Here is a 14,418-nt window from a genome sequence, read left to right on the forward strand (position 1 = left end):
AAACCATCACCTGAATTAGTAAACCTGATGCCAACAGCTACATAAGTCAAATCACAGTCATTCTGAAGAATGAAATATAAGAATCATGAAAAGTAGAGTGATTCACGGCATTCAGAATAGTCTCTAATACAATGAGTAGAAATCTTTAGATTCTGGTTAGTAAGAGTAATCTTACTGTAAGGTAAAAATTTCAATACCTTGTACCAAAGCCACCCTATGTAAAGAGAGGTAAATGAGTTAATTTTAAAAAGTTATCATTAGCTGTTGGGTGTGGCCAACAACTGGGAGGACAAATGGGAATTATATTCCCATCAATAAAGTGATAGCAGAACAAATTTATAGTTATACCCCAATCTATCCTTGAAAAAATGTTTTATTTGCACCAATTATATATTATGGATGGAAAAAGGGTAAGGAAGCAGATGTTCATGCAGATATCATGGAAGAATTTGTGTAATTCAAATATGGATTCAATGTGAAGAAGGGGAGAAAACTCTGAAAGATGAAACTCATCAGATTCATGAAGTTGAAAGACCTAATGAAAATGTTTTTGAAACAGTGGGGAATCAGCAAGAAGCTTTTGTTTAGTAAATGCAGAAGTCATTTGTGTTTCACCAGGACACTTGGACACAAGAGCAATTTGGGTTGGTTGTCTAAAATCTCATGTTATTAGTTCCACAGAACAATTCACAATAATTGTGCACTCAAGACTTGACATTATTCTTTAAGGTTTTCCTGGTGTTCCTGTGGGGCTGCAGAAGGATCACATAGCATTTGGGGATAAAGATGCAGGCTAGCAAGCCAGTACTGGAGCTTAAGATGGAGAAGATTTCTACGGCCGCCATCATCTTCCCCTTAGTGCTCTGGTACGTGGGGAGGAAGGAGACCCAGACACTGCAGAACACCAGCATGCTGAAGGTGATGAATTTGGCTTCATTGAACGCGTCAGGGAGATTTCTGACAAAAAAGGCCACGGCGAAGCTCGCCAGGGCCAAGACTCCCATGTAGCTCAGGACAAAATAGAAGGCAATGAGGGAACCCTCATTGCACCCCAGGATGATGTGCTCACGGTCAGAGTGTGTGTCTGCTTCTGGGAATGGGGGAGAGAGCAGCAGCCAGACTCCACAGAGCATGCCTTGTATCAAGGTGCAAAAGAGAACAACAGAAATGGGGCCTCTGCTTCCCATCCATTTCCTGCCCCTGCTGCCTGGTCTGGTGGCTCTGAAGGCCAGAACCACAATGATGGTTTTGGCCAAAATAGAGGAGACGGCCACCGTGAACATGACTCCAAAGGTTGTTTGTCGGAGGAGGCAATAGGCTGCTGTTGGGCGACCAATGAAGAGCAGAGAGCAGAGGAAGCAGAAGAAAAGGGAGATGAGGAGGATGTAGCTGAGATCCCGGTTATTGGCTCTGACTATGGGGGTGTTTTTGTGCCTCACAAAGACCCAGAAAACCAGAGCTGTGAGGAGAGACAAGCATGCAGCTATAGAAGCCAAAGCCATCCCCAAGGGCTCTTCATAGGCCAGGAAGGTCTCCACTTTGGGGAGGCACTGATTCCTCTCTTGATTTGGATATTGATCTTCAGGGCATTTCACACATTGATCTATGTCTGAAGAGAACAATCAGAGTCTCAATATTTCAGCCTCAGCAAACCTTCCCTTTCAGTGGGCCAATAATATTTGTGGCAATAATACAAATGGCTTCATCTACTTCAATGGGGATCAGAATCTGTTATCAGTGGATAGAACACAAGACTTGGAAGACCTGAGTTTGAATTCTGCTTCAGATAGGTTTGAGGCTTTGTGATGCTGCGTTAGTAAATTACCTTCTTTATACTTCAATATCATAGTTTGTAAAATGCGGATAATTATTGTGCCTACTTCACATAAATGGAAAGAGTTTGGCAAATCTTAAAATAATAAATAAATTTGAGTAATTGTGAGTTGTGACTGACTCTTTGTGACCACATTTGAGGTTTCTTGGCAAAGATAATGGAGGTATTTGGTATTTTTTCTTCTAGATTAATTTTTTCCTGATGAGCTTCCTCATGAGTTTCCTGAGGTAAACAAGGTTATGTGAATTGCCCTTAGTCACAGAGGTAGAAGATGTTGAAGCCAAATTTGAACTCAAGAAGATGCCTTCCCTACTGCAGGCCCAGTGCTTCCTTCATCTACTAAGTAGCCACTAAATACATGCTAGCATATATATATATATAATATTCACAGAATACCTTTTAAACATGGCATATTATTCTTAATATGAACAACAAGAATTATAAATTTGTCAGCTCGATGTCATAAAGTAAGGTAATCAATTTATTGCTGAATTAAGTACGGAGAAACTTGGCAAGAAATTCCTACTTTGTGGATCTGAAACCCCAGATATCTCTCTAATAATTGATCACTTTAAACCTTAATTAGTCTTGATTGTTTTGACCTTTCTTCTAGATGTCCCTCAATCTCTGGAGACCAGTCCATAGGTAATAAATTTCCTTTGCCTCACTGTAAGTGGGACACCCATTCTGTTTTGCTTGGTCACTCTATGTCCATGTTTCCTGAAGGTGAGTAAGTGTCCTCACAGACTTACCTGTCTGGTTGGAAAAGTGCCTCTCTGGGCAGGGGTCACAGTTAAAACAGCAGACAGGCCTTCCTTCCTGAGCTTTCCTCTGGAATCCAGGACCACAGGCTTTGTTGCATCTGGACTGAGGAGGCTGCACAGGGAAGTATCAAAAGCTTTTGAGACAGTCATTCTGACAAAGATTAGATCAATTTCCTTGAAAAAGGGACACATATAACTAAGGGTCTGGGGAGTTGGATTTCTTCTCAATTGTAGAAGAGAGGATGCTATTAGGGTCAAAACAACCTGGGTGAGGTTTTCATAAAGAAATAAGGAAATAGAAGACAATACAATGGGAAAGATAAAAGATTTCTTTAAGAAAATTTGAGCTACTAAGGAAAAGTTTCATGAAAATATAGAAATGATAAAAGACAAAATATTTGCTATTTAGTAGAAATAGAACACAATGGAACTATCTAAATAAGGTATCAATATCACCAACAACCATGATGTTGTGGTTACTCTCAAGAGCCAGGTATTCTGGAGAATGAAATCCTAGTTGCCCTAGTAAACATTGCTAATGATAAGGCTAGTGGAAGTAATATAATTCTAGCCAAACTATTTAAAATTCTGAAAGATGTGGCTCTTAAAAAACTGGACACTGCAGGACAACCAATTTGAAAAATACAATAGTGGACACAGGGTTGAAAAGGTCAGTTTACATGTCACTTCTAAAGATGGACGATTCCAAGACAATTCAAGTCACTGAGAATTACATTCATTTCACATGTTGGCAATATTTAAGATCTTTCAAGTAAGGTTGTAACAGCAAGTGCAGAATTACCAGAAGAGAGGGCTGGTTTTCAAAAGAGACAGAGGGATTAGAGATCAAATTGCTAATATTCATGGACTGTGGGTAATGGAAGAAGGTTCCTGGACAATCAACCATAGCATGTCTATTTCATTTATAGTTTCTGTGTTACTCATAACATATGTGGGAAGTCCTCAAAGGGATGGGAGTACCAGATCATCCTACTGCAGCCCAAGAAACATGAATGTGCACCAAGAAGTAAAAGATACAACTAAACAGGCAACAACTAATTGCTTTCAGATTGGAAAAAGATTATGATCAGGATGTATGCTTTCTTCTTATCTATTTAATTTATATGTAGAATAAGTTATGAAAATAGCCTGATTGGATCAAACAAAAAGTGGAATCAAGTTTTTCAGGAGAAATTTCAAAGATCTCAGTTATTTAGACAATGTCTTTCTGATGACAGAAAGGGTAGCAGAATTAAGAAGCCTCTTGAGTGTAGCAAGAAAAGTCCCTTGAAGCTTAACAAATCAATCAAACTACTAACTGGAACCCAAGATCTTTATGACTATTTCCATCATTTTGTCTCAAATATGGGGACAAAAATGGGAATAGTAACATGTTTTATGTGCTTTGCTTCAAAAAATTGCTACGGATGGTGACTGCCATGATGACATGGTTTCCTGGTTGGAAAGGAAAAGCTATACAATATACTAAAAAAACCGAGATATTGCCTTTTTAGCAAAAGTCTGTATACATACGGTTATATTTTTCCCCAGGAACAATATATGACTTTGTGAGTGGAACTTTTAAGAAAACAGCACTATGGAAAATCATTTTTGAATCATGATGCTAGAGAAGATTTTTGAAAGAATTTGGGCCAGCAAAAAAAATCAAATTGGTCAATACTTAAAAATTTAATTGCAGTTATTTACTTGGAATGTCAAGTAATGAAGGTGAAGCTGCATACTGAAAGACTCAGAAAAATCCCTTACTTCATGATAGATTAAGTCAAAAGGAGAAAATGATTGCAGAGGATGAGATGGAGAAATAATGTCATGGAAAAAAATTCTAGAATTGGTATAACTTGAGAGGTAGGGGAGGATAGAAGGGCTTGGTCATCTATATTCCACAGGGTCATAAATACTTAGTAAAGACTGAGTGACTGGATAAGAACCACAGTTGGAGTGGTAGTTTGTTCATTACAAGATTTAGAAATCTTGGGAGGGAAAAATGCTAATGATCATAATTCATTATGCATCCCAAAAAAATTATTTCTAAGCTGTTTCCTTCAAGCAGATTTTGTGGAATATGTGCCAAGTTTGAAAATATGCTACTGACTATTCTGATGGGCTATTTTCTTATGTGTACAGATTTTATAAAACCAACATTTTGATCATTCTTTACTTTTTTATTCCGTGTGGACCACGTAATGGCATGCTCTTGTATCGTTAAATCTTGGCCAAGTGGAGCTATAAACTCTCCCACTTTTATCAGGACTTCGGTATCATTGCTAAAGGTCACATAGTTGAGAATATCATAGTTTGCCACAGAGTTCCTCTTCTTATCCAGGACAACCAGATTCCCAGCACTATCATTAAACTGAAGGTTCTTCAGAAAGGAATGGAGCTGAAAGTGAAGAAAATTAATTGAAAGATCACCACTAGATTCTCTCAGGGATGTTTTCTAGTTTCTCTGCTGTTTACATTTTCTTCAATGCCTTGCAATGTGTACAATCCTAAGATTTTTCATTTGTCACAGAATTAGGTTGGATTGCTAATAAATTGGATAAAAGAACCAGAAACCCAACTATTCTTTCCAGGTTAGATGATTGGGCCTAATCTCAAGCTGGAAGTAGAATTTTTCACCTGTTGAAAAAACCCAGAAAGGTCTTTTCTCTGTTTGATGAGATTGGGTTTGGGAACGAAGGTACAGAAAGATAGCATCTAGTATTATTTAGAGTAAGTAGGGTGGTACAGAGTTCACCCCTATAATTAATTAGACTGCTTCCAGTACAATCCTAAAAGCCTTTATAATCATTTATTAATTCAAGGCACTCAGCTGGTTCCTTAAGATATAAAATAAAAATGATAAACTTCTTGCCCTCAAGGAACTTATATTCCTCTGGATAACAGAGCATTGAATCAGAAAAATAAATACAGTATCATTCCATGAAGAATAAACTCCCACTGAATTTGAAGGGAAAGAATAGGTATTTACATAGCATTCTTTATATACCCTCCATTTTCCATATATAATTTTTTTTACCCATGTTATCTTATATGAAAAGAGAACTGAGCAAGGATTTTTAAGTAAGAACACAAAATCTGAACCTATAGGAAGCTAAAGATGCTGTGAGGCAGAAGTGAGGTAGCAATGTCTCTCAGGCTTAAGTGTCTGTATAAAATTATGGAGTTGCATGACATGATATAATTCAGAGTTCACCCAGTTGGGAGTTTTGTTAAAACATAAAATGTTAAATAAGTATAGTGTGAAATTAGATTGGAAAGCTGGGCTTGCACAATACAGGACTTTCATACCAAGCAGAGAATATTTTTTGCTAGAAGATATAAGAATTCATTTATGGTTCCTAACCATGAGTGTATTATAATATTGGGTTAGGGGAGGGACATATTAAAATGTTTTTTAGTTTGTATTTTATTTTTTCCAATTAGATGGAAAGAGAGATTTCAATATTTACCTTTGTAAAACCTTGTATTCCATTTTTTCTCCCTCTCTCACTGATCTCCCTTCTCCCCCAAATAGCAAGCAATACTTTATAGGTTAAACCTAAGCAATTATTGAACCATTTGGACAAAATGTGTTGACATTTAGGAAAATTATTTTGCTGATATTTGCCTTTTTCCTTAATCTTCTTGTATTTATTAGTATTTACATTTTATATTACATATATTATATTTATTTTGTACATATACATAATTTGTACATACAGGTAATATATTGTGTATGTATATAATATATGAATCATTTAGTTTTTAAATATATTCACTATAAATACATATATTTATATATGTTCTACATAAAATATGAATATATATGCTCACATATTTATGTTGTCTCTTCTAATGTTAAGTTTTTGAGACTGAGTTTTTCTTAATCTTTGAGTTCCTATCTCTATTTTATATCATATTACTTTTCTTTGGTAGAAGTATTCTAAATGCCTATTTGTTGATTGGTGATAGCTCAATTAATGATGAGTGGGAGATAGAAGAATTAAGAATCCAATTTGGATAATTAAGCTTCAAGAAGATTTTCATTCAAGAACCACCTATTAAGTGTCTTCCAAGTAGCCTAGACATCATGCTAGTATGGGAGACTAAACTCGGAATAAGAGAAATCCCTGTTCTTAAGGAGCTTATATTTTTATAAAAGTCAATATATAAATCCCTGTTTTCAGATTTAACACTCCATGTTAAACTTTACATTGAAAAGATCAACCAGTTGGTACTTTGGCTAGAGACTGGACTAGAGTCTGGAACTGAGTTTAAATCAGCTCGAGAGAGTTATGTGTGACCCTGGGCAAGGCACTTAATTCTTATAGCCTTTTAAAAGAAAAAAAAGGAAAAAGTTAGTTGTAAGGCTGGAATGATCATAGAGGCTCTTTCATTCAGCTTTATTTCTAAGGAAAGTAAATTCACTTATTCAATGGCACCTGAGGGATATTTTTCATGCAGGATTTGAATCTAGCTTGTCTGACTAGAACAAGAATTCTCTCCATTGTACTAGACTGCCATGGAATAACTAAAACTGCCAGGGTATCATGGATGCCTGATCATGACTTCCTCATCCTCTGGTGGAGGCATGGCATCTGTAATGTTGATGCTCCTTCCCTTCCCTTACATTTTCTTTGTCAAAGATCCTCAGGAACCAATTGATCTTGATTCTCACTCCTGCATCCTGTCACAGGGATCTGAACGGATCCTAATTCTTTTTTTAATAATAGCTTTTTATTTTAAAAAGACAAACAAAAATAGTTTTCAACATTCACCCTTGGAAAACCTTGTGGTACAATTTTTTTCCTCCCTTGCCCTTTGTTTCTCTCCTCTGGACAGCAAGTAATCCAAAATATGTTACGTGTGTGCAATTCTATACATATTTCCACACATCTTACTGCACAAGAAAAAATCAGATGAAAAAGAAAAAAAGAAAGAAAACAAAACAAGGAAATAACAATAAAAAAGAGGAAAATACTATGTTGTGATCTACATTAAATCCCTATAGTTCTGTCTCTGAATGGAAATGGCTCTATCACAGGTCTTTTAAATTGACCTGTATCAGCTCATTGTTGAAAAGAGCTACATCCATCAGAGGTGATCCTAATTCTGAAATGACTAGAAATGAGGTAAAATACCCTGAGTCTGCTGTGAAGAGCTAACTCACTGAAAAAAGAGTTGAGCTGAGTTACTAATTCCTTATCTCTTTTCTATATGTTTGCAAGTTGAGTGTCAATGACTTTAATATCACTCTTTTGAAGGTGGGAACCTTACCTTCTGTGGGGAAACAACCCTGTTTTCTCCATCTACATTTGATTCCATTTCTGATCTCACCAAGAACATTTCATGAAGGGCCCAGGCCACAGCATACACAGCAGTGTAGACAGTGTAACTCTGATCAGACATAGTGATGTCTAAATAGCTCAAATGCAGTGTGTCTAAAGAGGCATTCGGTGAACAGACCCCCTCATTTTCCTTTCCATATATATAGGGACATCCAAAAGCTGAGTTCCAAAAGTTCTTAAGGAAAATATCCTCTGGGTGTCTGGCAGGATTAACAGTTTTCAGAAAATCTTTGAACCCAGGAATCTTACTTGTCTGATCTGAAAATATCAAAGCCCCATGGAAATTATTAAAATAGATATAACCAGGTTTTTTGTCAATATCCCAGTGACTAGTAGTGATCCACACTTTTCTTACAATCACGTAAGGATTTGGTGTAAACATCAGGCTCAGAAGTGAATTTGTATCTCCATAAATGACAATCACATTTGCTGTAGAAAGAAGTATCCTGTATACAAAAGTATGATACGATTCTTTTTTTAATGTCTGATTAGTGGAGATCTTTTCTATAAAGGCCACACAAACATCATTTCTGGCCATTTCTTCTTGAAGGTCCCTAAGAAATTTCTCACCTATTGAATCATCTGAGGCAACAAGGCCCACCCAAGTCCATTTGAAATGCAGCATTAACTTGACCATGCCAAGGGGAAGAGAGGTGTCACTGGGGGCCATCTGATAAACAGAAGGAAATTGAAGTGAGTCACTTAGGAGTGGATCAAAGAGACCATAGCTGATCTGCAAAGGAACCAAACATAGGTGTTTTTCAGTTTAATGCATTTGCTTAAAAAAGATTCTGCCCACCTACCCTGTGTGAACCTAGTCTCCTTATCTTCATCTATCTAGAATGGGCTTATTCTTCATCTCTTCCTGGTAAAGCATTTCTGATCATATAGACCTCCACATAAGGGTCATCCTCTTCATCAAACCTGCCCTAGCTGAAACTGGTGTAAGCATGGTCTGTTTTTTTACTTTCTTGTATCCCTACCATTGAACCTAAGAGCTTACAAATATTAGATGCTTAATAAATATGTTCAACATTCAATTACATGATTTTTTTAATAGTCGGTTGGTCAAAATGTGCTGTATCCTACATGATGAAGCTAATAAATCTGAAGTCCTCAAACTCTGTGTTTTCTTTTTCATCTCTGAGAGTCAATAGAGTTAAATTAGACGCCAGAATTCCCCCCCCCCCAAATTTGACATTTGTATTTGACAACTATTTCAAGGGTCAAGCAGACCCAGAAGGCCTGCCTCTGCCTTCCAATCAGCATAAGTTAAATTAAGGTACCGATTTCTTACCTGTGGGAGCTTATAGAGCTCCAATAGAGTTCCCATGGAGAAAGTCAGTTCAGAAGTGGCTCCTCCAATGACGACTACAGACTTTCTCTGCTTCTCACAGCTGTAATTTGGAATGGTCTGTCCCTGGCCTGACAGCCACATAAGGGAACTCTCCAAGGTCCTCTCATCATTGTGATAAGCATTGTAGATGTGAAATCCCAAGGAAATGTTGGACAACAGATTTTGGTTCCCGTTGATTTCTTCTATGGCAAACATAAAAGCCAGGACTTGGTAATAGTGTTTGAGCAGCCACCTGAAGTAGGAGGGAGATTATCAGTGAGTAACAAGGAATATGTATGATTCTACCAACTCTAAAGAGAAATTGGAAATTTCAAAAGAAGGATTTCCCCAGCTATATTAAGGTATATTTTTAGGTCAACCTATACTTTTATTCTCTTTGTAATCATGTTGTGATATTTTGCATATTTCAGTCTATTGCTAGCAATATCTCAATTACCCAGGCTTTTACTAGTTTTGTTGTGTTTGTGCCTGAGGGCATCAGGAGCTATACCAGAGATTTCCTCCTCCTTCCATTCAGAATTATCACCACATTTAAACCCACCAAAACAGCTGTGTACCAGCTCCCGGTTCATTCCCAAACAGCATAAGCAGTTCCTCTAAAGGCTAACAAATTCTTTAGATAGGTGAGACAAATTTTAAATAAATTTTCAAAAAGTGGAGCAATAAAAAATGAAAAAAAAAGACAAGTAATGTTGGGAAAAATAGGCATTAACTTGATAGAAATAAGTTGTTCACCCGAGTTTATAAATAATTATTAACAGATATAAAAATGTAATATCTAAATAGATACATAATTAAGATATAAAAAATGACATAATAAAAATTGGGGGCCTAAAGAAGAAATTATTTTTAATCATTGAAAAGAATTCATGACCAAAGAAGTCATATAGAAAAGAAATTAATACAGGAAATTTTGGTTATTTAAAATTTAAATTAAATCTTTTTTTTTGTCCCACACAAATCCAATGAAACTAAGATCAGAAGCCAAAGAGTTAAATGGAAAATTGTTTTTATTATTTTTTTTTAAAAATGTTTTTATTTCCAAAATATAAAAGAAATTGTTTCATGTGTTTAAAAACTAGTGCCAATATTCATTTGATCAATTATCAAAAAATTTAAATAGAAAGTTATCATGGTAAGAAATTCAAAGCTTATGAAAAACTGTTCAAAATGGTAAATAAATATGGTAATAAAAAAAAAAGCAATTCTGAGTTTCAACTCTCACCCACCAGATTGGCCTAATTACCAGAAAAAAAGAGAAATGATGAAATGTATAAGGGGATGTAAAGTAACTGTCACATTATTGGGCTTTTAATGGAACTATTAATTATTTTAGCATTCTGGAAAGCAATTTCTATCTGTGCCCAAAAAGTCATTGAGTTATAGATATCTTTTGTATAAATAGTTCTTAAAAGATTTGAAAAATAAAGAGAGAAAGGAGTATAAGTAAAAAAGTGAAAGAGCTGCCTTTTCATTATGGAATGGCTGAGTAAATTATGGTATATAGATCTAATTTAATGCCATTATTCTGCTGAAAATGAAGCAATATAATTTCATGGAAACATCACACAATTTGTAGGAACAGATGTAGTATGAAGATAGAAAAACAAGAAGAACAATTTATACTTTAAGAGCAATAATGTCAAAACATACCTTTCCAGAACACTTAACAACTCTCAGCAGTGCAATAATCCACAATGATTGCAAGGGACTAATAATGTAGATGGTACTGATATCATTACAGAAAGCTGATGGAATAATATACAAAATCACACATTCATTTGAGAGTTGGCCATTGTGGGGTTTTTTCCCTTAATTATGCTTAATTGTTACAAGGAATTTTTTTCTCAATAGGAAGTGATACAGAGAAAAAATACTGGATAATTGAAAAAATTATTTAAAAATAAAATAGAATAAATACTTACTTATAATCATTATTATCTTGAGGAGGAAACAAAAACATTTTCCAATATTTAAGTGCATGCACTTTATGTATGAGTAGAGGAAAAAATCCTCCAACAATAAGATCCCCATCTCTGAAGTATGTGGGGCTGAAAGACCTTTCTAGGTGGCATGGAGTCCCTTGCTCCCTGCCCATAGACAATGGCAGCTGCAAAAGCAGGAAGAAGAAAAGCCTGAAGAATATGTAGGTGACTGCTCTCCAACACCTGCTTTTTAGCAAAGTTTGTGATGTGCTGTGGAGGAAGCAGGGCAACAGCGTCTGTAGCATTTTCAGGTATCTTGGGAACAGAAAACTTTCTTGCAGAAGAACAGTTTCTTTCTTGAGCAACTGTTCAAGATTTGCTCTGACTCTCATAGTTTTGAGACGGAAGGTAATATGGCTCTGACTCATATCTAAGACAAAGACATTGCTGGCCAGAGCAGAGAGTATTTATGGGGATTCACCCTGGTTAAAGGATCATTGAAATGTCCTTGCTGGTCTATGTGGCTAGAATCCTGTGTGTGCATCTTTCCACCCAGGAGAGGGAACTTAGTCCATCATGGACTCTTGGGACCATTGCTGCTTGCAACTCTGCACCTGTGTCCCTGTGTCTGAGTAAAAAAATTGTTTTTCTAGTCCACCTTCTCTACTCTATTCTCATCACTGACAATTGATATCAAGTGGGAAGTAGACCCAGTTATACCTCCAGAAGCAAGGGAATTTAATAATGTGTCAGAGCCTTTGTAGGAACCTGGGTAACCATTCTGGTACATCAGAGTAGTGTCCACAACAGGTGACAAGGTCAGAAAGTGGTCCTGACTGAGTCACCAAGTTTTAGGTGATTTCAGCTTCTTTCCCCCATAGCCTTAAATCAGGAAGCCCGGCAGTCTGGGGTTAGTCTCTAAATAATGTTCTATGACATATGTCCTGAACAAAGTATTTTTCCACAAGTTCTTCCAACATCTCATAGAAAATTATTGTTGGTGTTTATTGTCTCACACCTCCCTCCATTTGTTGATAGGAAGGTGACTTCTACCAAGTTCTTCTATAGAAATCTCATCTTTTATTCCAGCAATCCCTTCATTCAGTCCCTCAAGTCAATGCCTGTCTAATTTTGAAGCAAGCATCCTTTCTTAATTCTGTCCCTAAAACACAAGCTCATATAATTGTAATATTCTCTCTAAAATGTAATGTTCTCTTGTTGGGGTTTTCTTGGGGTCTCTGGAGGCAGTCTTCCTTTCAGTTCAATAATCACCACAAGCAGAGCCAGGGGTTAAAGTCCAAATCCTTTATTATCTCTTTCCAAGTCTTGTCTCCTTTCCTGAGGCCTGGTTAGCTTTCTTATAATCCAGATCCTTTATTATCTCCTTCTGGGGGCTGGGCAGCTTTCTGGAGAGCCATTCAGTCTGGCCTTGGTTCCAAGAGCTTGAGCTCCCACCTGCTTTTTCTGGCTTCTGAATCTCCCTGACTGAATCCTGGCTGAAGCTCTGAGAGCTTCTAGTGTACTTGTCCTCCTGGCCCTGAGAGCTTCTTACTTATATGCTGTTCACTGAGTACAAACTCAGTTTATATCACTAGGAAACCATTATTTGTTGTGGAATTAAATCAATGCTAAACTAGATTTAACCACTGTCTCCTCAATTCCACTTAATATCTTGCTTCAAGTTCTGGCCCATAACATCTCCTTGTAGGATTAAATCAATCATACTGACCCAGGCTAAGTTAGATAACTGTTGTCTCTGTCAATTCCACTGACTTAGTACCTTGTAAGAATCCTTTGTTTCAAGTTCAGAGTTCTGGCCCATAACATATAATATCACTCTAGTTATAGAATACCATAAAATTACATACTTTGAAGATCAGTGAAACAATGAAATGACTCATTTGAACTTGTGACAATTTAGTAAACTAAAATTTTATTTACAACTTATTACTGTAATGACAAATGAATTTTTTTTTCTTTGGAGAAGACTTTATAACACTGAAATTATATTAGAATTAATGTCTAGAAATAAATTGCATAGGTCTGGGAATCCAAAAATGAAAATCCCAGTATTTCCTGCCCCAAAGGAATTTTCATTCTGCTGTGAAATGAGAAAGGAAAAAAAAATTTGGATCTAAGATCAGGCTTGAAATTTCATGCCAACGGTGTAGGAAGGCCACACTGAGTTGTTTAAAAAATCTCACAACTGCACTGAATGGGAATTCTCTTCTACTAAAGCTGTGGATGTGCTCACAATATTTAGTCTCAGAAGTCATGTGACAGCATAGTTTTGATGAGGATTTTTTTGCTTCTTGTAGGCAGAAGTAACTTTTTTTTTTTTTTAATGGAAGAAGGGTGGAGACAACACACCTTTTTTTTCTGACCTTCTCCTACAATCCTCAGACTAATTAGCAAATCCAGCCTCTGAATTAGCTCTGGACAGGCAGAATCCACAAATATTGGGAGTGCAACAAATTACCAGTAGAAGATAATTTTGAAGATCACCAGAAAAAGTCTGTTTCAATTAGAAACGGGAGAGAGGCAGTCAAGCACCAAGCACAAACAAGAACAACTGAGCTTGGAGTTGTGTTTTTTTCACTATAGGATTTAAAAAACTTCTGAGGAAGGAAATATTAATTTTTGTAATTAATTATCCACAGAGATTTTTCCTAAGAATCTTTAGTAAAATGTATTTGAAAAATATTAAAAAAGATGGATGGAGCCATGTCCGAAATCACTAAAGAATCTATTTGAGTTTTGGAGATCATAGACTTTGCCAAAAACACTCCAGTGAAATTCCTCAGGACAACAAATATCAACATGATAACAAATATTAAAACTTCCATGTTTGTGTGTGGGAATTGTAAAGGTTGGTTATTCCTTCCTCTTGAAAGCTGTCATCTTTTCCAAAGGTTTCCAAGATTGTAAGGATCTAGAACTAGAGTGACTGCAGCTAGTATGCCAACATCCCTCTTAAGAGCAAATTGAAGACTGAGCTGTGGCAGAAAAGGGAGAAATCAGCAGAATCTTCAGCTCTCCACTTTTTAGTGGAAAAACCCTAATGTGAGAGAAGTCCTGAGAAATTGTCAGCTCTATCTCCCAGGTGCTCTACTTTCCTGTCTATTAATAGAAAGTATAAATATAAGTGTTTTTTGGTTGTCCAAATGTTTCTAGGCATGTGAATTTT

At 36.4% G+C, this 14,418-nt stretch overlaps 1 protein-coding gene across 1 annotated transcript; it reads right to left on the minus strand.

Moving 5' to 3' along the window:
* Nucleotides 1-671: 671 nt before the first annotated feature.
* On the minus strand, nucleotides 672-9,878 carry LOC127557634 (vomeronasal type-2 receptor 26-like). Its single transcript, XM_051990947.1, has 6 exons — nucleotides 9,775-9,878; nucleotides 9,247-9,538; nucleotides 7,879-7,998; nucleotides 4,778-4,999; nucleotides 2,587-2,710; nucleotides 672-1,609 (listed from the first exon to the last, which is right to left on the minus strand). Exons 1-6 carry the CDS (start codon nucleotides 9,876-9,878, stop codon nucleotides 705-707), a joined length of 1,767 nt encoding a protein of 588 aa, XP_051846907.1. The 3' UTR covers nucleotides 672-704.
* Between the last annotated feature and the right edge of the window lie 4,540 nt (nucleotides 9,879-14,418).

The sequence above is a fragment of the Antechinus flavipes genome, chromosome 3 (genome assembly GCF_016432865.1).
Source record: "Antechinus flavipes isolate AdamAnt ecotype Samford, QLD, Australia chromosome 3, AdamAnt_v2, whole genome shotgun sequence".
In the NCBI taxonomy this organism is placed as follows: Eukaryota; Metazoa; Chordata; class Mammalia; order Dasyuromorphia; family Dasyuridae; genus Antechinus; species Antechinus flavipes.